Source organism: Polistes fuscatus, unplaced genomic scaffold (genome assembly GCF_010416935.1).
Source record: "Polistes fuscatus isolate 324 unplaced genomic scaffold, CU_Pfus_HIC Scaffold8, whole genome shotgun sequence".
Classification (NCBI taxonomy): domain Eukaryota; kingdom Metazoa; phylum Arthropoda; class Insecta; order Hymenoptera; family Vespidae; genus Polistes; species Polistes fuscatus.
Window position 1 is genome coordinate 1,361,242 of NW_025113162.1, and position 21,307 is coordinate 1,382,548.

General features: G+C 31.8%; 3 protein-coding genes and 1 long non-coding RNA gene across 7 annotated transcripts; 2 read left to right on the plus strand and 2 right to left on the minus strand.

Moving 5' to 3' along the window:
- The first annotated feature begins 1,731 nt into the window (after positions 1–1,731).
- LOC122524853 (cAMP-dependent protein kinase catalytic subunit 3) lies at positions 1,732–7,564 on the plus strand. 2 transcript variants are annotated; one of them, XM_043647339.1, is made up of 6 exons: positions 1,732–1,899; positions 2,299–3,096; positions 5,471–5,633; positions 6,340–6,603; positions 6,881–7,211; positions 7,306–7,564. In XM_043647339.1, the coding sequence occupies exons 2-6, from the start codon at positions 3,006–3,008 to the stop codon at positions 7,450–7,452; spliced, it is 996 nt and encodes a 331-aa protein (XP_043503274.1). In that variant the 5' UTR covers positions 1,732–1,899; positions 2,299–3,005; the 3' UTR covers positions 7,453–7,564. The 2 variants fall into 2 exon arrangements, with proteins under 2 accessions (XP_043503274.1, XP_043503273.1); XM_043647338.1 differs by having other exon boundaries at positions 1,732–3,096.
- A 95-nt stretch (positions 7,565–7,659) lies between these two features.
- LOC122524855 (sodium channel protein Nach-like) lies at positions 7,660–12,238 on the plus strand. Of its 3 annotated transcripts, none has more exons than XM_043647341.1 (10): positions 7,660–8,122; positions 8,224–8,485; positions 8,580–8,796; positions 8,872–9,129; positions 9,375–9,513; positions 9,688–9,765; positions 9,856–10,086; positions 10,171–10,337; positions 10,844–10,947; positions 12,120–12,238. In XM_043647341.1, exons 1-10 carry the CDS (start codon positions 8,120–8,122, stop codon positions 12,221–12,223), a joined length of 1,563 nt encoding a protein of 520 aa, XP_043503276.1. In that variant the 5' UTR covers positions 7,660–8,119; the 3' UTR covers positions 12,224–12,238. The 3 variants fall into 3 exon arrangements, with proteins under 3 accessions (XP_043503276.1, XP_043503275.1, XP_043503277.1); XM_043647340.1 differs by lacking the exon at positions 12,120–12,238 and adding an exon at positions 11,284–11,492; XM_043647342.1 differs by lacking the exons at positions 7,660–8,122; positions 12,120–12,238 and adding an exon at positions 11,284–11,492 and having other exon boundaries at positions 8,393–8,579; positions 8,685–8,796.
- Positions 12,239–12,873: 635 nt separating this feature from the next.
- LOC122524856 lies at positions 12,874–14,459 on the minus strand. Its single transcript, XR_006305650.1, has 3 exons — positions 13,971–14,459; positions 13,417–13,584; positions 12,874–13,337 (listed from the first exon to the last, which is right to left on the minus strand). It is a non-coding gene; the product is annotated as an uncharacterized LOC122524856 (long non-coding RNA).
- Positions 14,460–16,508: 2,049 nt separating this feature from the next.
- Positions 16,509–21,307, minus strand: LOC122524850 (carbohydrate sulfotransferase 11-like). Its single transcript, XM_043647329.1, has 5 exons — positions 20,700–21,307; positions 18,215–18,609; positions 17,453–17,740; positions 17,124–17,359; positions 16,509–17,008 (listed from the first exon to the last, which is right to left on the minus strand). The coding sequence occupies exons 2-5, from the start codon at positions 18,536–18,538 to the stop codon at positions 16,843–16,845; spliced, it is 1,014 nt and encodes a 337-aa protein (XP_043503264.1). The 5' UTR covers positions 18,539–18,609; positions 20,700–21,307; the 3' UTR covers positions 16,509–16,842.

Genomic DNA, 21,307 nt, shown 5'->3' on the forward strand with positions numbered 1-21,307 from the left:
TTAGCGAAGATAAACTTAGAATATCTCTCAACGTAATATTATATAATATTATATAAATGATGATAGTTGTGGTAGTTTAATTATTTTAACGCGCAATATAACACGACATTATCCGTGTTCTAAGAAAACTGTTAGATCCCTAGAAAAAAAAAAAAGAAAAAGAAAAAATATTCATTTAAAATCATTCACATTATTATTTTTGATCGTAAAAAAAGAAAAAACACAAAAAGAGAGAGAGAGAGAGAGAGAGAGTGTTCCGCTGTGAGCGTGTCCATCTATCGAAACTCTCTTTCTATGATTTACGATAATCGTTATGCGAGGAAAGATCGAACGACGGGATATCGATAAAAGCCCGTCGGTCGACGTGCCGGATCGACACGGCGGGTGGCTAAATGCATCTGGAATATCGCCAAAATCAAAAATAAGCGAATTTTCGAAGGATATTACAAATCAGCCGATGGTCATTCGAATATGAACGGCATCAATGTCTCGTCGTGTATATAGAAAAAAAAACATATTTTTATTTTATTTCTAACAATTCAAGAGATGTAACAAAAAATGACGTACTTATAAACGAACAAAAATGTATAAATAATAAAAGTGTATATCTGATTCCCAAATAATTACAAAAATTAAACAATAATTGAAAGAGTGTCGAGAAGAAGGGCCTGTGTTTAATATTATGTTGTCTTTTGTAACTAATTTGCAATGTGTGTTACATAGACCTTTCTTCTTGACACCCATTCGATTATTGAATTGGTCAATAAATCCGTACAGTTTCTTTTCTTCTAAATAAATAAAACTGCATGGACTTATTGGTTAAGCTAATAAAATTATATTTATAAGTCGTAGATAATCGAAAAGGAAGTTCGACTCATCTCACATCAGCTGAATCACATATGTATATATGCAGATATACTCATATTATAAAAGAGAAAGAGAGAGAGAGGGATTAGAAAGATTTTCTAAAAATTGTCACGATCTATTTTGCAATTTTCTTATTAAATCCAGTCAAGCAGTTCTTCTCCCTCCGGTAGTATAGCAGTCCGATGACGAGCATTCACCACCGCTCACGCTTTTCGAGTCTAATTTCGTATTTTTGAAAGGCGTCTCGTGGCTACGAAAATGAGAAAACGAAAGAGAAAGAGATAAAAAGATAGAAATTTAGAAAGATGGACAGAGATGGAGGACGGTGTAACGAAAGTACGGATCTTCCGCGATCCGTTTTTGCTGCTTATAAATCAGCGACGGGGCAGCGGTGGAGGTTGCTTGCCACGAAAGAGATTTCAGATGCTCGATGAGAGTCTGCGAAAAAGAGAAAGAGAAAGAGAGAAATAAAGAGTGATGAGGAGAAGGGAGGGGGGAAAGATGCTGAGAGAAAGGGACGGAGAGGTCAAGGGAAAGATAGAGTTAAAGGGGGTCGGGTGGAAAGAACGATGAGAGGAGGAAGATGGAAGAGAGTGAGATCCTTTTGAGATCAACCGGTGACCAGTTTAGTTCTGGTTGGCATCGGGTACGCTCAGAGAGAGATCATGCGAGAGAAAAGAAACGAATCGAAGGGTATCCTTCTTCGAAACTGTCATTAAAATCGACGCGATCGAGAAACGAACGAGACCGAGTTACGATTTCGTTCGAACGTTCAATATAATATTCTTTCATCTTCCTTCTTCTTCTTATTCTTGTTCTTGTTCTTCTTCTTTCTTCCTCTTCTACTTCGCCTTTTACTTCTCTCTACCACCCCCTCCTCCTCCTCCTCCTCCTCCTCCTCGTCGTCCTCGTCTTCGTCCCCCTGCTCCACCTTTTCCACTGCCACCACCACCCCCACCTATTCCTCCTCCATTACCTCGATGAGGAGAAATCGGTGCCAGTGAGTCTCGGATAATGTCAGACGACGGATCGGTGAATATATTTCCTCGTTGGATTTTTTCACCTACCACGTGACATTTTATAAGAATTTTTGTTATCATTATTTTCGTCCTATTGTTTTCCTTATTGTTTATTTTTTATTTTTTATTTTTTACGAGCCGACAAGATTATTTTATTTGATTACGAGTCGAAAGCTGTGATAGATATTGTAAATAAATATTATCGCGTATAAATACGTGTGTATCTCGATTTATAAAAATATACACGCGAGTGTCGTATATTTATTTTGTTTATTTGTATTTTTCTTTTCTTTTTTTTTCCTTCCTAAACGATAGTGCGAGAAAAAATTAATATAAAATAGTAAGAGAAGAATTTGTACATTACTGTAAAAATTTGTATCATCTCCGTATGAAAAATTACTTGGGAATTAAGGAAAATCATCGTTGAGGAGAGTAACAGTGAACGATAGAGAAAAGAAGGAAAACAAAAAAAAAATAAACATTCCGTGATCTTACGTGAAAGGTGCGCGTCAATCTCTTTAACTATTCGAGTGACACTTCGACTTTCTCTCCTGCGTTGTAATTTGATGGTAGTAGTAGTTAATCGTGCGTGTCGTGCAATAAAAGTCGAGTTGAATCGATCGATCGAATACTTGACGATTATTTTAAGACTTTTCTACGTGGATAGAAACATTCGATCGAATTAATCTACGTACTCGATTTAAGAAGAAGAAAAAAAGAAACATTTTTAAAGGACTTGAATAATTTTATTCCAAAAAAAAAAAAATAAAATAGAAGAAAATAAAAGAAAATACCTTAAGTACAGTTTTGCGAAAAGGGTCGAAAGGAAAGAGTTACAAGATAGACTGTTGGTTGCTTGCTCTGGGTGATCTAAGAATACCCAACTGCGGGTGGATCGTTGAACCAGCTTTTCTCCTCTCTTTCCTCTCCCCACGTGTTGCGAGAGCCTCTGACTGAGAGAGAACTCGCTAACGAAAGAAATAAATCACAAAAACTTTCTCTTTCTCTCTCTCTCTCTCTCATACTCATACAAACTCGCTCACTCTTTCACTCTTGGTCTTTCTCTTCATCTTTTCTTGAAATCTTTTACGCGGGATCTCCCGCAGTTGATTCGAAAAGATGTCAGGAGACACGACGTCGGACGAAGAGGGCTCGCAAGAGGACCCACCCCGATATGACATCGATGACATGGAAATCGTCAAAACAATCGGTGAGTCCCCAATCCCCTCTCCCCATATTTTTCTTCTTCTTCTTCTTCTTATACTTCTTCTTCTTCTTCTTCCTTGTTTTTCTGTCTCTGTTCTCTCTGAATTTTACTTTTGTTTTATACTTTGTTTATCAATGACTCACGAGATCGAAAAATAAATCGACGAACCGGTTTCGAGACAACGGTAATCCCCTTTGGCGATATGACCCGCAACCAGACGTTGCCGATTCTCTCCGAGATGTACGCTAGATTTCCATTATATATTACATCTTTCTAAATAAAACGAAGAAAATTCGATACAATTTATATAAGAAAATATTTTGTTTTACATTTAATTTTATAATAATTCTCTCTTTATTTTATATTATATTAAATAAAAAATAATTGAAATAATACTTGAGAATGGGTTGACAAGTTTTGTGTCTGTTCTTTTAATTTTCTTTACTTTGACCGAAAACATAATTGTTTCTAAATCTGTCAGGCTCAAAACTTTTCAGCACGCTCAGATATGTTACAATCGAATATAAATTTGTTGCTTTATCGTTTAACATTAAAAAAGAAAAGTAAAAAAAAAGAAAATAAAAAAGAAACGAATTCTTGCGTAAATTGGTAAAAGGTTCGATCTTTTGAAAATGGAATTACTAATGAAATAAGAAAGAAAAAAGAAAAAAAAGGAAAAAGAAGAAGAAGAAGTGGGTCATTGGAAAGTGAGAGGAGCATCTCTTTCTTACAATAATATATTTAACTGGTCGTTAAATTCGAATTACACGCGGGAACGAAAAAGACGAAACAAGTTTCAGGAAGCAAGTGTAAATTCGGTGGGCTTGTAAAAAAAAAAAGAGAATTTGTATCGGCCCGTTCTCGTTTCGATTGAAGTTTAAACGTATCCAACTAAAATTCAATTAAGAAATTCGATGAGGAAATATCAATGATACATTTTTCTCGTGAAATAAAGTCCCGGAACAGACGGGTATCTAAGTTTTTAAGCCAAACAAATCGTTTCACAATAAAGACGCATTAATATTTTATCGCGTAAGCTCGTTTAAAAGCTCGATTCTCGTCCTCGTAAAATAACATACGAATGAACGGAATTAGATCGATCTCTCGAAACAGATGTGCTGTTCTTCTTTGAGACGTATAACAAGCTTTTGGATCAAAACCAAACCGTTCTCGAGTGTCCACGAGATATATAAAAAAAAAATACAAGAAAAAAAAACAATTCATAGAACTCGGTGGCCTGACACTCGAAACCCCCGAGAGTGAGAGAGAGAGAAAGAGTAAAACACGCTCGTGTCTCTTGGTTATTCGTATTCGATATTCGCACACAAGGCAAAAATAATTTATAGGACCCTCGTCGTCGTTCCGTGGAAAATAGACTTAACATTTTTCATAATGTGGACTCTTACGCGTAATACATGTGTTTGTGTGTGTATGTATATTAAACGTACGATTTCATACATTCCCGCAAAAAAAAATAATATATTTATATTAAAATGTAATAAATCAGCAAAATAACAATTTTTCTAGTCGAACTTTTGGAATCGAAAACACTGACGAAATGGTCGTTAGAAAGATTTATAGTAAAGATAGTACATACGTGTATTATATATATATATATATATATATGCATAGATTAACGATATATACATACATTTATAATCTGAAAATGATCGGTTGGTTAGAATAAAAATGAACGTATTTAAAGCGCACCTACGCCATCGCCGGAAATTCGTACTGCCGGCGTTGTTCTACACCGATCGACACCTGTTGTCAGCTGTCGTTGGCAGACCTCAGTGGTCGTTACCGTGTAAAAGGCAGACACGAATGTTCCTCACGAATCTTCCTGTAAGCTCATGCTGCCAAATTCGTTTGAGAGAAACTATCTATAGAAAACCGCGTCGTTCTAAACATAGTCATTTCTTCGATAATTTGTGTCTCCGATAAAAGTAACGCTGAGAAAGATACGAGAAAAGAAAGAAATGATACGTCTGTCTGTCTGTCTGTGTGTGTGTGTATTATTTTTGTTTTGCAACGAAGCGATTAATTTGCTCGCCAAATTCGACTACTTGTATTCCCACCATCCCCACTTCCACCCATTTATTACCAACCGAGACACGTTCGGGTTAATTAGTCACGGTGCGTTAATCCTCACCAACTTTGATCATCGCAATCATCTTTATTGGAAAGCATGCTATAAACAAATTCCGTGTGCTAAATGTTTCTCACGTATTTAAACGAACAGAGAAAGCGTTGATAATTGGGTGTCATTACAAAATGCATCGTCGACTTTTCGTCTTTTCGACTTTTCTTTTCTTTCTTTCTTTTGATTTCTATTTTTTTCTTTTTTTCAAGAACATCTGTCACGTATATTTTCCAGGTACTGGAACATTTGGTAGAGTTGTATTATGCAGACATCGTGGAAAACCTCTCGCACTGAAGATACTCTCAATGGCCGACGTGATCAGATTGAAACAAGTCGAACATGTTCGAAATGAGATCACGGTACTGAAAGAGGTCAATCACCCCTTCATCGTCAACATGTAAGCATAGGTATCTTTTGTTCAATCGTTTCGTTCATTCTTTTGACTGATTTCAACAAATTTAAAAGTACCTTTTTAAATATATCAAACACAATGACTTTTATGAATAGAAACAAATTCAAATGATTTCATCAAATAATATTGTTTTAATTTATTAAAATAGTTATCCTGTTCATAGAGTTAAAACTAGTACATTGTAATTTGTTTTGTTCCTAACAATAACACGGATACACGCTTGAATTACTTCGACAGAAGCTTATATTTGAGAAAATACATTTTATGGTTAAATTGTGTGTGGAAACATCCGCGTATAATTATCACAGTTTCGTGTATTATAAAATAAAAATCGTAAGATAAATTAATATTATTTTTTGACTTAGGCCATTATCATAATTATCAACACAATTTGGATAAAACATTTTTTGACTATTAAACAAAAATTTTATTAACATCTAATATCCTTAAAAATATCATTTACTTCTACCAACACACGTATGTTCATCATACAAAAATATTTTATAATAATACAAAGTAGCATGAAGAGAAAAGCATAATTAGAAATCTAGTAAAGTAATATCGGGTAGAAGCTCATTTAAACGATTCGCACTATTAAATAGAGATTAGCGATTCGCAGAGAAAGAAAGCAAAATGAGGACGAGAGAAACGGATTTCTCAAAAGCAATTGTCGTCTCTGTTTCTTTTCCAGGCTTTGGAGTGGCAGAGACGAGGCAAGACTTTACATGCTATTCGAATTTGTAGCCGGTGGTGAATTATTTTCTTATTTGAGAGCAGCCGGAAGATTTTCGGGACCGACCAGTTGCTTTTACGCGGCTGAAATTGTTTGCGCGTTGGAATACCTTCACAGCAAACACATCATTTACAGAGACTTAAAACCTGAAAATCTTCTCCTCGATAGCCAAGGACATCTTAAAATTACCGACTTCGGTTTCTCGAAAAAACTAACCGACAGGTAAAATCGGTTTAATTTATTCTACTGATTTCTGGATTTACAAAAAAAAAAAGAACAAATCATATCTCACATTTCTTTTGGCGTACTTTCAATTGCGTTAATCTTTTTCTACTGTCATAATAATCACCCTACATTCCTAGGGAGATTTTTTTGCTAGTATTTACATCTGTCAATCAACTCGGTCTACTTAATTGTAGTTGAAATCGTTGCTAAAAAGATTTGAAATTCTCTTCTTCTTCTTCTTCTTTTTCTTGGTTATTAACGTGAACATTTTCAGAACGTGGACTCTTTGCGGTACGCCGGAATATTTGGCACCGGAAATCATTCAGAATAAAGGACACAACAAAGCCGTAGATTGGTGGGCTTTGGGTGTCCTAATTTACGAAATGTTGGCTGGCTTCCCACCGTTCTTCGATGATAATCCTTTTGGAATATATGAGAAAATATTAAGCGGTAGAATAGAGTGGCCTAAACACATGGATCCTATCGCGAAAGATCTCATCAAGAAATTACTCATAGCAGACAGAACTAAAAGATTAGGAAATATGAGACAAGGTGCTGAAGATGTTAAGAGGCATCGTTGGTTCAAGTTGGTCGAGTGGCCCTTGGTACTTCATTCATTTTCTTATTTATTTCTTATCGCAATATAAAAGTCGAGAATAACTCATTATTAATGTTTTATTATAAACCAATCACAAACAGGTACCTCAGAGAGCTTTGACACCACCCATCAGGCCAAGAGTTAAAGCACCTGGTGATCCAAGTTGTTTTGATGATTATCCTGAAACCGATTGGCGTTCACAACCAGCATTACCAGCTGACCAATTAGCACTCTTTCAAGACTTTTAGCAACAATTTTTGAAGACTCATCTTCATATCTCATACTGATCGCGGTGATACGTTTCTATTGTTTTTACAAGTTCAATTCATAAGTTGTTAGAATATATATATTATATATGTATATGCGTCGTTGGAAAAATATCTTTCTGTAAAGAAAGGAAAAAAAAAAGATTATTTTTTAAGAGTGATTTTTCATAAGAAACAAAAAGATTTCTTATATTGTAAATAAGCATATTTTTATATCTCCGAAAGCATGCACTTATTTATTTGTACGTTCTGTTTAAGCGTAGTTGTCTGTTTTAAAAGAAAAAAAAAAAAAGAAATTTTTATCGACAAATTGTAAATAAAAAATCGATGTCGTATTTTAAAACGATCATCGCAAAACGAATTCGTATTAATACGTTTGTTGTTTCGTTTTTCTTTATATTTCTAAATGTCGATTATCTTTATTTATATCTTTAATGATATTAATAATTGAAATACGAATGCACGTGCAATGGTGATTTAAAAGACGATAATACCAATCGCACGAATTATTTGAATAATTTATTTCCAACGATAAAAAGCACATAAACGCGTAGTTGCACGCTACATTTTCAGCACATTCAGCAAACAGCGAACACATTCGATTTAAGTTGACAAGAGGAAGTTGATAATAAGCACATCGACAAAAATTATGGTAATTTTAGTATTATAATAATATTTTATTTGTAATTTTTTGTTTGTTTCGCAATAACTTATCATTAAACTTTGACTAATAAAAAGAATATTCTGTTTCAGGAAAAATTTAACAGCAATGAACAATTCAAGCAAAGTATTCGTGACATCAGAAAGATTAATAATCAAATGACGTTGAAGAAAAACAAGTCAACGCTAATTTCGGCAAACGCAGATCGCAAAAAGCGTGCGGTCAAAAAAATTCTTCAAGATTTCACCGAATCCAGTTCTATACACGGTGTTAAATATCTCGGAATGCAAAGTATCGTTAAAAGTTCTATAGGAAAATTTCTATGGCTTATCATAATGGTCGCTGGATTTTTCGGTCCGATTTAAAACAATAAAATTAGATAAATAGTTTACAAATGTTCTTGATAATCATCAAATTTCAATATAATTATGTCTATGTATTTTAATAGGTGTGAATATTATGTTGAACAAATTTTTGATAAATATGCAAAATAATCCGACCGAACTTCACATCGAAACATTTTATTCACCGATTATCAATGCTCCATTTCCAGCGATAACAATTTGCCCTACCACGTCAACTATGCTTAAAACCCAATTGGATTTAATGAAAAATATTAAATTACCTGCTAATATGAGCCACGAGGAAGCGATGTTTTTCATCAAGTAAATCAACAAAATATACTAAATGTACTTTGTATTTTACCAAAATGTTATGACAATAATTTTCTTTCTTTACAGATATGGAACTGATATAACTACGCCAGAAATAGCTAGACATCCAAACCGTTTGAAAAAATATAATGCACTTTTAAAAATAAATCAATGGACATTGACTGATTTTTTGGGAGCCATCAAACCTTGCTACGATATGATCGAATCTTGTTGGTGGCACGGACAGCAAATTAATTGTACTGATTCTGTCAAACAATCTTACACCTATCATGGGATTTGCTGTTCTTACAATTATTATTTAGAATATCTCATGAAATATAACAAGTAAGATATCAAAATTAATCGACTAATTATTATGAAAGTGTTGTAAGTTCACTTTTGAATAAAATTGAAAAAAAAAAAAAAACATCAAATTTTGATGTTTTATTTACATTCAATAAAAATTATGTATTTTTTTAATTTGTTTTCTAAACTAGACTTACAACCACTTTCATAATAAATGATTCATTTCGTAGATAAGATATCTATAAATCATATAAATAATTTACAAACAATCTTAAAATTTGTAGACGTTTTCAAGAAGTACCCGTACTTCACTCGGTTAAAACTGGATCAAAATCTGGCCTCACTATAATATTCAATCGTGATTTATTTTTTGAAGAAAACGAAACTGAAAGAACCAATTTTGTAAACACCGTCAAACTTTTGGTACGATATTTAATCAATTTATATGAGGATGAATTGAATAGTTCAGCCTATGTCAAAAAATGAGTAAATTTGACCGAAAACAAAAATTATTTCTACGTTACGCTTAAAATTTGTCAACCCACTCACGTACGACTGCAACAAAAACATATATAAAAAAATGAATTTGCTGTGCAGGTATTTGTTCATCACACAGTGTCTTATCCAAACGCCGAGACTGTTGGATATCCCTTGCAGAAAGGACAAGAATTAAAAGTTCGTTACAATGAAATGAATAATCTAAATGAATTATTTAATATTTGAGACGATTATTTGGCTGATATTTTTATTTTGTTTTTGTTCTAGTTAAGTGTGCAACCAATTATAGAAAAGAAACCACCAAATGTTTATCACACTAATTCCAACGGTAACTTACAACTCGAGTGCATTCCCAACACCCAGAAAAGCAACTTACGTTTTTTTAACCAATATCACCAATCTAATTGTTTCGTTGATTGTAAGATCACCGAAGTATATAAAAGGTGCGGTTGTGTTAGATACATTTACGCACCTATGGCAAATTATACTTCGTTTCGGGTATAATAAATTTGTAATGATATTAATTGGTATGAATAAACGTCGAAACGTACTCGATATAATCCATTTATCTTTTTTATCCAGATATGCGATTTTAAGGATTCCAAGTGTTTAGATAAATATAACAATAAAGTAAAGTCCGTTAATTACGACACCTGTTCTTGTTCAAATCTTTGCGAAGATACGATTTACAAGGTATCAACGTCCAAATATTACTTGAAAAATACACAATTGTCTGTGTCGCCGATATAGTAAGTTTTTCACGATAATTAATTATTAAACAAATACGAAAGATGGGTTTGAAAAGTATCGAGTCTCTATAATGAAGACTTTTATTTTGTTTTCAAATAAATTGATCGAAAAAATAATTGTTTCTGTGTTAAATTAAAAACTTTACAATCCATCCACGTATTCGCATTATTACACAATTCTTATTAACAAAGGTTAGAAATATTTTTATTTGCTAGATTAGGTGATTAAAAATTGAATATAAATATTTTTATAGACGTTTATCTTACGTCAAACGTAGAACAAGAAAACTCGTTCGTAATAAAACCAGATAACCTTCGTAAAACGATTATTTCTAAACTCGTAGATTCCATTGGTGAAAGGAAAAGATATTCAAATTAAAATATTAAGGAAAAATAATTTCTATATACGTTTCCCTAAAAAATGATTTTAGATAATATTCATGTATGGTAATGTGTAAGATAATTATCTTAAATAATAAAATAAAATAAATTTTTTTTATTTACAGTCAACATTTAACGACTAGTCATACGGTTTTAAAGGTGTTTTGGAAAATGGATTTTTTTACGATCTTCAACACAAAGTCTGCATCCATCAATTGGAAAAATCTTGGTATTGAATATTTTCAACGATTTTGATAATCGTTTAATATTTTATTCTTATTAATAAATAAACTTATTAAATTTAATCTCATACGTTGATTAATTCAAAATATATTTTCTTATCTGTCGTTTATCTTAATCTAGTTTACTTCTGTTAATTATAACGGCACGACCATTCTCGGTTATTTAATCCGGTTAAGATATCATATATTATATATTATAATATTAGGTAATGAACAAAAAATAATACTTGCCGTTTTAATCAACAAAAATAAACAAGTATACGAATGTAGAAACGGCAGAATAAATGTCTTGGTTATCTAATATTAAATGTCATTTATTTCAGCTGAAGTTGGTGGAATATTCAGCCTGTTTCTTGGTTGTAGTATCCTTAGTGCTGTAGAAATCATATATTTCGTTTATCTTCTTTGTCGTGATATTTGTTCGAAAAAACAAACTCGTAATAATTAAGTTAAAAAACATGGTTAAATAATCAGCATTGTTATAGATATAAAATTATATTTGAATAATTTTCTGAAATATTGACCGATTCTTCTGTTCGCACCTCAATTAAATTGAAATAAAAATAATAATAATAAAAAATCAATTATATAATTCATTTAAAAAAATAATCGATTTCTCTTCTGTTTTATATTTCAATTCCAATTTGAATTCATTCAGAAATGATATTCAACAGAACGCGATAATAGTATTTGGAACGACCCAAATTCACATCAAGTAGATCTATTTCCAGCGATTACTGGAACGTGGTGGCCATTTGCCAGTCTTACCACGAGCTCAAATGTAAAATTATTTATTACAAAAAACGATATTACCACTACGATGTATTCCACCACGATGATTATCACGAAGCTCTTGTCACACGACAGGTATCAATTATTAATCAACGCAATTGAGCATGTGACCATGAAAAATAATATTATTTATCTTTGAGTTAAATAAATGATCAACAAGACCAATGAAATGAATTAATTTAATCATTACTTTTATATATAGGGTACCCCAAAAGTGTCTTGCAAAAAAAAAAACAAATTTAAAAATTAAAATTAGTTTATTAATAGGATTCCAATATATTGTTTTTCATTACATAATACGAATCTCCAATTATAGTATTTGATAAATTTTCGATGATAAATGCTTGAAAGTTTTTCCTTTTAATAGAAGTCTTGCGTTATCTATGGTACACACTTATTTCCGGAACTTTTAAGATTTATAAGAAATTATGTAAGCAATCATTTTCATGTGTTAAACGAAGGATGGAATAAACACTCTATTCAGTCGATATTTATTGCTTTTTTAGTTGGAACAACTCGAGATGAGGAACATCGATGTTCCTATGTTTCTTCTTAACGGATTATTTTTGGATCGGATATAGAAATTACTGATTTTCCTCTTCTATACACAACTACTTACGTAAGTATATGTGTACGTACGTAGTAATGAAACAGTGAAACACTCTGAAGAACCGAAAGTATCTGCTATTTTCGTATTAACACCCACGCTTTCAGTGTTCATCGTCCGTGTAACCAAAACGTTTACTTATTTTTCTCGGCACAAAGACAAAGCTTGTATACACATACCTAGTTCTTTTTAATCTTTACTTTTCTTCATCTTCATGGCCATTGACTCGTTAAATTTAAATTAAAATTGTGTCAAATTTTTCTCTACAAAAATTACGCTATACAAAATTATATTTTCTTTTATATTCGAGTATATAATTATTATATGTAATAATAATTCGAATACGTTGATAATACAAATTTCATTCATTCCAATTTGATAGCGTCCAACGTTCTCTGCAAGCGTAAAATATTTCGAACAGAATTTTTGTTTCAATTTCCTGTTTTTTTTTAGATCAAATTTTTGACACGTAAATCGTAGGATCTTTCCTTTCATAAATAATCGTCGTCCATTATTTTCACATACACTTTTTTAAACATTGAATACATTAACGCGTTACGAACATGTATTGACATTCATTCGATCGTACATACACACGAGCGCGCACCTACATGTTTTCATCTTGAACATTTATTAATGTTTCACACTTTCTATAAATTGGCACAATCATAGAAATATATATTACATTCTAATTATAATAATTTCACTCACTTCCACGCGTCTTCCGTATAGAATTAATTAAAAATCTATTTTTTTTTTCTTTTCCTTGACATTATTTCGTTTCGATTATTAAAACTTAATTAAAACTTAAATTAAATATTGCGTGATTGCAAATCGGTGATCGTATTCCGACAGCGAGATCAAGAAGAATCCGGAAACGTTTAATTGATGCTTCAATTCTCAATTTCAATTTATATCAACGAAGAAAGTTTTCCAGTCTTCGAGAAACTCGCATTATTCGTCTTTCATGCTTCAACCCTAAAAAATCGATTAAGGAAATAAATTTAAAATAAAATAAAATGTACGATTAAATATATGAAATCTTTTTTTTACATACCATTATGAGAAAAAAAAATTAATTGTAAGGGATTAAAATATCCCCGAGTAAAGTAACCATAATGAGATCAAAAGTAAAATGAGGATCAAGTAAGTGGTAAGAATGTTTTTCGTTTCGTGAGCCGCCTGTGGCATCTTCGATTTTGTCTTTTATTCAATTCACTCTCCACTTAGAAAAAAAGTAAATTAATCAATAAGTAAATACAAAAGTACACATATTTTTATATAAAATTATATTAACAATTAATGAAATAATAATATTTAAAAAAATATATATTTTTAATTCGATTTACTGCACTCTAGAAAATATCGTAATAAATAAATTAAACAAAAATACACATTTTCTTAATAAAAAAAAAAATAAAAGAACATATTAAAAATTAAAAATTATTATATTCAAGTGATCGATATTTTGTATTCGATTTATTTCACTCTAGAAATAAACTTCAATAAATATATAAATAAAACTACACATTTTTGTATATACGAAATTATATTAAAAATCAAGAATTATGTTTAAAATGATCGATATTATTTATTCTAGATTTTACTCACAATCAACAACGTACGTGAGACCGATAACGGTCGATCGAGTAGATCAATTATCAAAAAAAAAAGCTTTCCCTCCTGATATAAAAAATAATATGAAAAAGCAGGGATGAATTCGTTCCACGCGTCTTTACGTCCGATCGTAGACTGGATTCGCTTAGAAAAGGATCCGCAATCGAAGATCCCGAAATTCCTCCAGGAACCAAAACGTCGTCGTTTGAGCTCCGCCCCACTCGATTCGATAACTCGCACCTTACCCGTGTAATCTCTGCTCCAGGATTGGTAGCTCCGATTCCACCACCGTCGTTGCAAAATTCGAAACCGTCCAACGCCGAAAGAAACTTCGTTTAAAAGTGTTCTCTGGCTACCTCGAAGTTATATTAAGGCATTCTCTCTCGTTATTATACCTTTGAGTGATTCAACAATTTTTCCGAAATATCCAATCCGATCGATTATGTTCAAATGAATTAAAACAAATAAAACAAAATAACATACGTTAATGTTACGTTATTACGTAATAATAATAATAATTTACGTATTACGTTATTAATAATTTACAACATAATGTTATAAATTTATGTTAAAAATTTTCTAGTATTTAAAGAGAAAAAAAAAAAAGCTTGTTAAATATAAACAAACAATAATTAACAAATTCGATGTGAAATATCGTAAATTATTTTACTTTCTATTTTTGTTTTTTTATTATATATTACTGTTTTAAATAATAAAAATTATATTTTTTTCAAACGTAACGAAATAAATTGAAATCAGCATGATTAAAAAAGCAAACCAATTTATTAACCAATTTATTAAAACCAAAATTATTATTTAATTAATGAGATCCGGAAAAATACTTAAGAGATTTTAACGTACGAGTCAAAATTCAAATGTTCACAATCCTGTAATATATTTAATAAATTATAACGTACAACGTGAAAAACGAAGCTTCAAATTTTGATGCGTAAGACTTGGGCGCCGACAAAAATTCGCATCCGCCATGGCTTTAAGTGATTTTTATTTTTAAACAAAATGCCTCCCCGTCCGGATGGAACGCCCACGCATTCGAATTTATAACGCGAGAAGAATTTCTTCGTTTTTTCAGCAATAAGACTCGGGTTGATACAGTTGTCTCACGTGTGGCGCCAGGATTAATTTACACGTGACAAAAGTGGAGAGAACAAAAATCAGCAGGAGGAGGAGCAGAAGGGAAAGAAGAAGAAACAAGGATGACGCGTGCAGTATCATACTTTTGAATGTTCTCGTTTAATATTGTTCTTTTATTCCCTTTTTTTTTTTTTCTTTTCTCTTATAGTTCTAGATTTTTTTACAATAATTCGTTCACACTGCACAAAAAAATAAATTTAGAAAAAAAAAGACGTTGGGGGGTTATATTTCGAAAATCTTCGAGAGAGTTTAACGTTTTTGTGTTTTTTTTTCTTTTTTCAAATAACGGTATATGGTATTTTATTTCATCTAATTTCATTTCTACTTTTTAAACTAACATAAGCTGTTTATAACGCATGGTAATGTACTACAAGTAGGAAGTTCGCATAATCGCGAAGGTGTGGCACATGGAGGATAGTTCTACGTCTTAACGATTTCTGCTGACCTTATTACAGAAATAGAATAAATTAATATATACTCATAAATAATATTTGTTTAGTTTTAATTATGTTTTTCTTTTCTTTTTTTGCTAATCGATCGAGAAAGAGCTTCGATTGGTCGATCCTTCATCGCGATGGAGGTTTGCTTTCTCATCTTTGTTAATTATTCATAAAATAACACGTGAGTTAATAAATGTATCATGAAAATGCAGGAATTTTTTCTAACAAATATTAATTTTTCTCTATTTTAATACGACTTGTATGTTTGTAATAATCGCAGTATCTTCAAACAAGTTACTCGTTGCGGGTTTTAAATTGTTCATAAATTCTTTTCTATTGCTTTTTTATGCACATGAACTCTTCCTTTTCTTATTCTTCTTCTTCTTATCGACATTATGATAAATTCAAGAACTTAGGAAAAACCTTCAAGTTGATTGATCCATAGATCATAATTGTTTGTTATTTGCGTACGCTAACACGTAATTCTAGGATTTTCCTTTATGATTAGATAGAAATGTTGTTCGAATCTTTTAGCCAAAATTAGTCGCAGTATTAAATCCCCGTCTCGTTCGTCATCTCGAAATTCTAATTTAAATTTAGCACACTAAGCAAACATCGATTCCTATCAACAATGTTCTAGACAGATACGAGTTCAAATTTCGAACAAAATATTACGTAAATTTTCTTCTTTTAACATTTTTTTTCTTTTCTAACAGCAACGTAAAACATTTGTTTGCGTATTAGAAAAATAATTTTCTTCTTAACAATCCCGAATAATAATTTGTATATAAATTTATATATAATTTATCTCTAAAAATGTGTGTAAAAATATTTATAAACTAATCCAAATTAATATCAATTTCAAAATATTAAAAAAAAAACAAAACAAATCACATCAAAATGGAACGTCGAATTCGAAGGAAAATACAAGAATCAATCGTAGTTGGGATTACATATACATTTCGTTATATAAAAACAGCAATTAATAAAAATCACATTACAATGCATTCTCATTATCGTAAAACACAAAAAACATGATACAAAACATAACAATCATAGATCTAAATGTTATTGGCACAAGGATCAGCATTAAAATAAAAATTGTTGTAACGTAGTGACTCGAGTGAATTCTTAAATAGATAAATTATTCGACTACAATAATTATTCATTCTAATATAAATAAATTAGAAAATATCTTATAGAATCTTTTAATTCAGCTTAACTCAGTTCTTTGTATTATTACAACCTACTATTATATAATTCTCACTAAAAATTTAAGCTAATGAAAATCCTAGAACATCCTCGAGCGAATAATCGAACAATTTCAAATCTAATTTGTACAAATCTTCCAACTTCCTCAATTGCTTATAACTTAGCATCGAATAATATCGATCCAACTTCTTGGATGTTGGCTCGCTGCTCGGTGGTTTAGATGGAAAACTAGATAAATCAATAAAAACAATCGCCATAGTTATTTATGACTGGGTTATCTCAAGGCTGGGCATAAGTATACTTATCTAATAGCTTATCTAAATCGCAAATGAAGAATACTCACTTAACAGAGACGACGTTCATCCTTTCCAACACTTCCGTAGCGTCTTCCACCAAGGTCTCATACTTACTTACAAGATTATAATTAACTATGCATGGATGGCATAATTCATATATCGGTCTCCAGTGTTCGTTCTTCGTACCATTTTCAGAATCATTGATAATAAATTCGACGAATTCGCGAAACGTAACGTCATCGCCATTTTTTAACGATTCTTGCGTAGCATTAACTCTATACTTCTATAAAAAAAGAACAAGAAAAGAAAAGAACAATTTTTTTTTATAAAATATTAAATACATTTAACGAGAAAATAATCATCGAAAGTGTCTCACCTTAATTATTTTCTTTCCGAAACGCGTTTGAAAATACCTCGAACTCTTTTCATTCTTAGCTTCCAATTTATTCCTATATGCTGATAACAACCTTTCGAACGGATGTCTAACGACTATAAGTTTATCATACGCTAGTAACTTTTGTTCAATTTCTGGAAGCGTGTAATTACTTAGCCTCAAAAATACACCCGGAGAGTGAGCCTGGTCGGCTGGTATTTCTAAAGGATCATTTCCAGGCCACTTTCCTGTTGCAACCATTAAAACACGTTTCCAGTTTGTACAGGCAACCTGTAAGAAAGGCAACTCATTTGAAATTTTTTAACAGGAATACACATGCGCACGTACACGTTCCTAGTTTGAAAGGCAATAGAATATGTCCTTGAAACATATCCTCACGTTCTCTTTCCACACGCAGTCATAATTCATTTATTATTTCTTTTTATCCTTTTACTTCTTCTTCTTCTTCTGATCATTATGTTCTAAGTTTTACCACGTGACCGGTTTTTCATACATAATTATATAATTTTGATTCCGTTAAAAATAATAAGAACAAATGTCAACATGAAATTAGAAAGCGAAATACATTATCGTCTTATTAATAGCATTGTAAACATTTTCAAAGTTTCATACATTTACATAAAATAATCATTATTTACATCTATTTTGAGCGATCATTAAATATACGAATTATCGGATCTTATAAGAGACTCTAATCACAAAATATCTATTATTCTTTTAGACAATTAGTAATATCAACGATACCTTTGGTACGTAACAATAAAGCAACTCGTGTTGCTCGTCGACGAGAATGTTTCTAAAGGATTCAGAGGTCAAAGTTCCACTTTCCACATTATTACGTCTAAGAAACTCTTCGCAATTATATTGCAATCTTTCTTGACGTTCCAACAAAGCTGATCTCGCAAGCGCATTAGGTCCGGTCCAAGAGTACATATATTTTTGCGATTCAAGATACTTCGGGTTGCCATATTCTAATAAAACTTCTTCGTCGATTTTCTCTGCATTTAGGATCGAATTCCAAATAACGAGATTTAATATTATTTCTTTGAAGACACGACATCCTGTCATCGTCCTTTAGTGACCACACGGTACATTGAATTATCTTCTTGTGAAATCTTGTCTTGCTTGCGCAATTCTTTCTGCAAACACGAGAAACGTTTTCACACGTTCGAGTCCATCTATCCACGTTGACGTTGATAAATGTTTAAAAAAAAACAAACAAAAAAAAAGGCACATCAACAATATTTTTAACTCCGATAACTGGAGCAAAGTGATTGCATTATAAAAGCAACGAACATTGGTTTAAACGAATAAATTAAATTAAATATTTCATACGAGGTCGAAACGATAAATCTTTTATTCCGATCAATCGAATGTAACTCGTACCAATCTACAGGTATGATATATATATATATGTATGTAACATTAAACGACATTTACATTTAAATTCCTTTAACAGTCTAAAATCTCGTGTCTATTAAAAAATTATAACCCCTACTGATTTCCACAAACGAAATATACAAAGTATCTGAAAAAATTATATAGGCACATGCGTAAAATAGTTACGTTAGTGACTAGATGATTACGTTAACCTAATATATATATATATATATATATACACATATATATATATACATATAGTCTACAATCTCGGTATACCAGTTTCAATTACCACGCCATGCAAAACCTGTTCTTGAACTTTGTCCATGACATCGATCGAACGTGAAATCATTTGTCGGGCATTAGAGGAACACATTAAATTGTAACATATTTTTATTCGATAAATTATTATATTTGTTTTTTTAATTATCATTTATTTTTCATACACTTTTATTTGTACTTTTTACTTTTTACTTTTGATTTTCCACGCACAATTCACACACGACGATCTCGCACATGTTTCCTCAAACCGTCCAGATGATCGTCTGAACATTTATGCAAAAGTAACGGATTAAACAACGGATCGGATTAACGGAATCCAGTTTATGGAAATAGAACGTAATCTCGATCTCGTTTACGCGCCAAAGCGTGCAAGTCACATGCGACATATTTGCAATTGAGAATGTTGCTACGTTTTACGTTGAAAACAAATTGGAAAGAAAGGTCGAACGATGTATAGTGGGTTTTTTTTATTGCGACCATCCCCTGCCTCCCTGTCTATCATTCCAAAACGACCGATTTTTAACAAAGATTCTATTTAAACGTGACACAGTTAAATATTGCATCCGCATTCGTGATCTATTTACAAAACAATTTTTAAAAGTATCGAGAAATTTCTTCGTGATAAGTTATCAAACTCAACGAACCCTATCTCAAAAGTCAAATAAAATGATTCGACGAGAAAAAAATTATATCACAGTTGGTCGTTAAGCATAAAATACGAAGTTACGATTCGATTCGTAGATTTCTTTTTAAAAAACGAATGAACCGTACGAACCGTTGCTTTTTCATGCTCCAACACTTTGATTACGTCATGTTCGTAGCTGTTAAAAAAAAGAAAGGATATTCGGAGAAAATAGGTTGCGTTATTATTGATGCAATTAAGAAAAAAAAAAGTTGTTTAAACGTGAAAGAAGTGATCGAGGTCACGTGTCGTTAAGCATCCGTCGGCCGATCATCGGCCTGCACCTTTTTAGATTCATCAACCGGTTAGAACCCACACCATGCAGTTTGTCTCGCACGATCAACGATCATGCTAAATGCGGCTAGCTTGAAGCTTAAGAATTTGTAACTCTTGCGATATAAATGTAACCTCCGTTTCGTTAACGTATAATTTTTATTTCTAATTCAAATAAGAAAAGAAAACACACACACGAGATTGTACATACAAATGTATAGGTTCTATTTAACATAAATAAAAATAGATTAAGCAAAACCATCGAACATTTCAAAACCACTTCAAGGCGACTTCCATTTTTACCCTTAACCATAGATGTTTCCACACGTGCGTTACCAATTTACCTTTACTATCCATACACAACTATACTTAGAATTAGGATCTAATAAGTGTCTCTACTTATCAAAGATAATTTTTGAAATGACGATATAATAAGTTCTTTCTTTTTTGATTAATTATCTTGATAAAAAAAAACAATGTGTCTGTGTGTGTGTGTGTGTGATCACTGATATTACTTTTTTCCTAATCTCTTTACTATCGTAGTTGGAAACCACGATCCTTACTAATCTACACAAATCAATACTTAGGGTCAAATACAGCATTTCTACTCACCGAAGATGATTTTTTTTTAAAAAGACGATATAAATTTCTTCTTTTGTTTTAGCCAATTATCTCAATAAAAAGTAATAATCTATACACTGATATTACTTTTCTACGAATCTTCCAGCTATCATTGACGACTTGAAAAGCAACGACTTGGCTCGACTTCGCCCTCTCGACTGACAGCGCCGAAATATCTCAAACGTCCAACGTTCGTATCCCGCGGTGTACTTACGAAACGTAAGCCTATTCGTCAACAATTTGCCGTCAGGAAAAAGATGCTACGTTCGTCCACCAAGAGCGGGAAAAATTCAAACAGACGATCCTTTCAATTGTTAGCAAACATCAATTTTTTCCTTTCCTTTTTAACAAACCGAGTCAAGAAAAAGACCAAGAAGAGGGTCAAGGTTCAAAGTAACTGAGCACTTTTTCTTCTTCTTCTTCTTCGGACATTGAACTTTGAACTTAATGAAAACTTCTGAACAAATAATAATTTTTGTATCACACGGATTTCATTTTATTAAATTTTCATAACTATTATAGTTTTTTCTTAAGGAATCTTGATCATTCAAAAATGGAGAGAATAGAAGAATACGAGACGCTTCGAGCCTCTACCTATT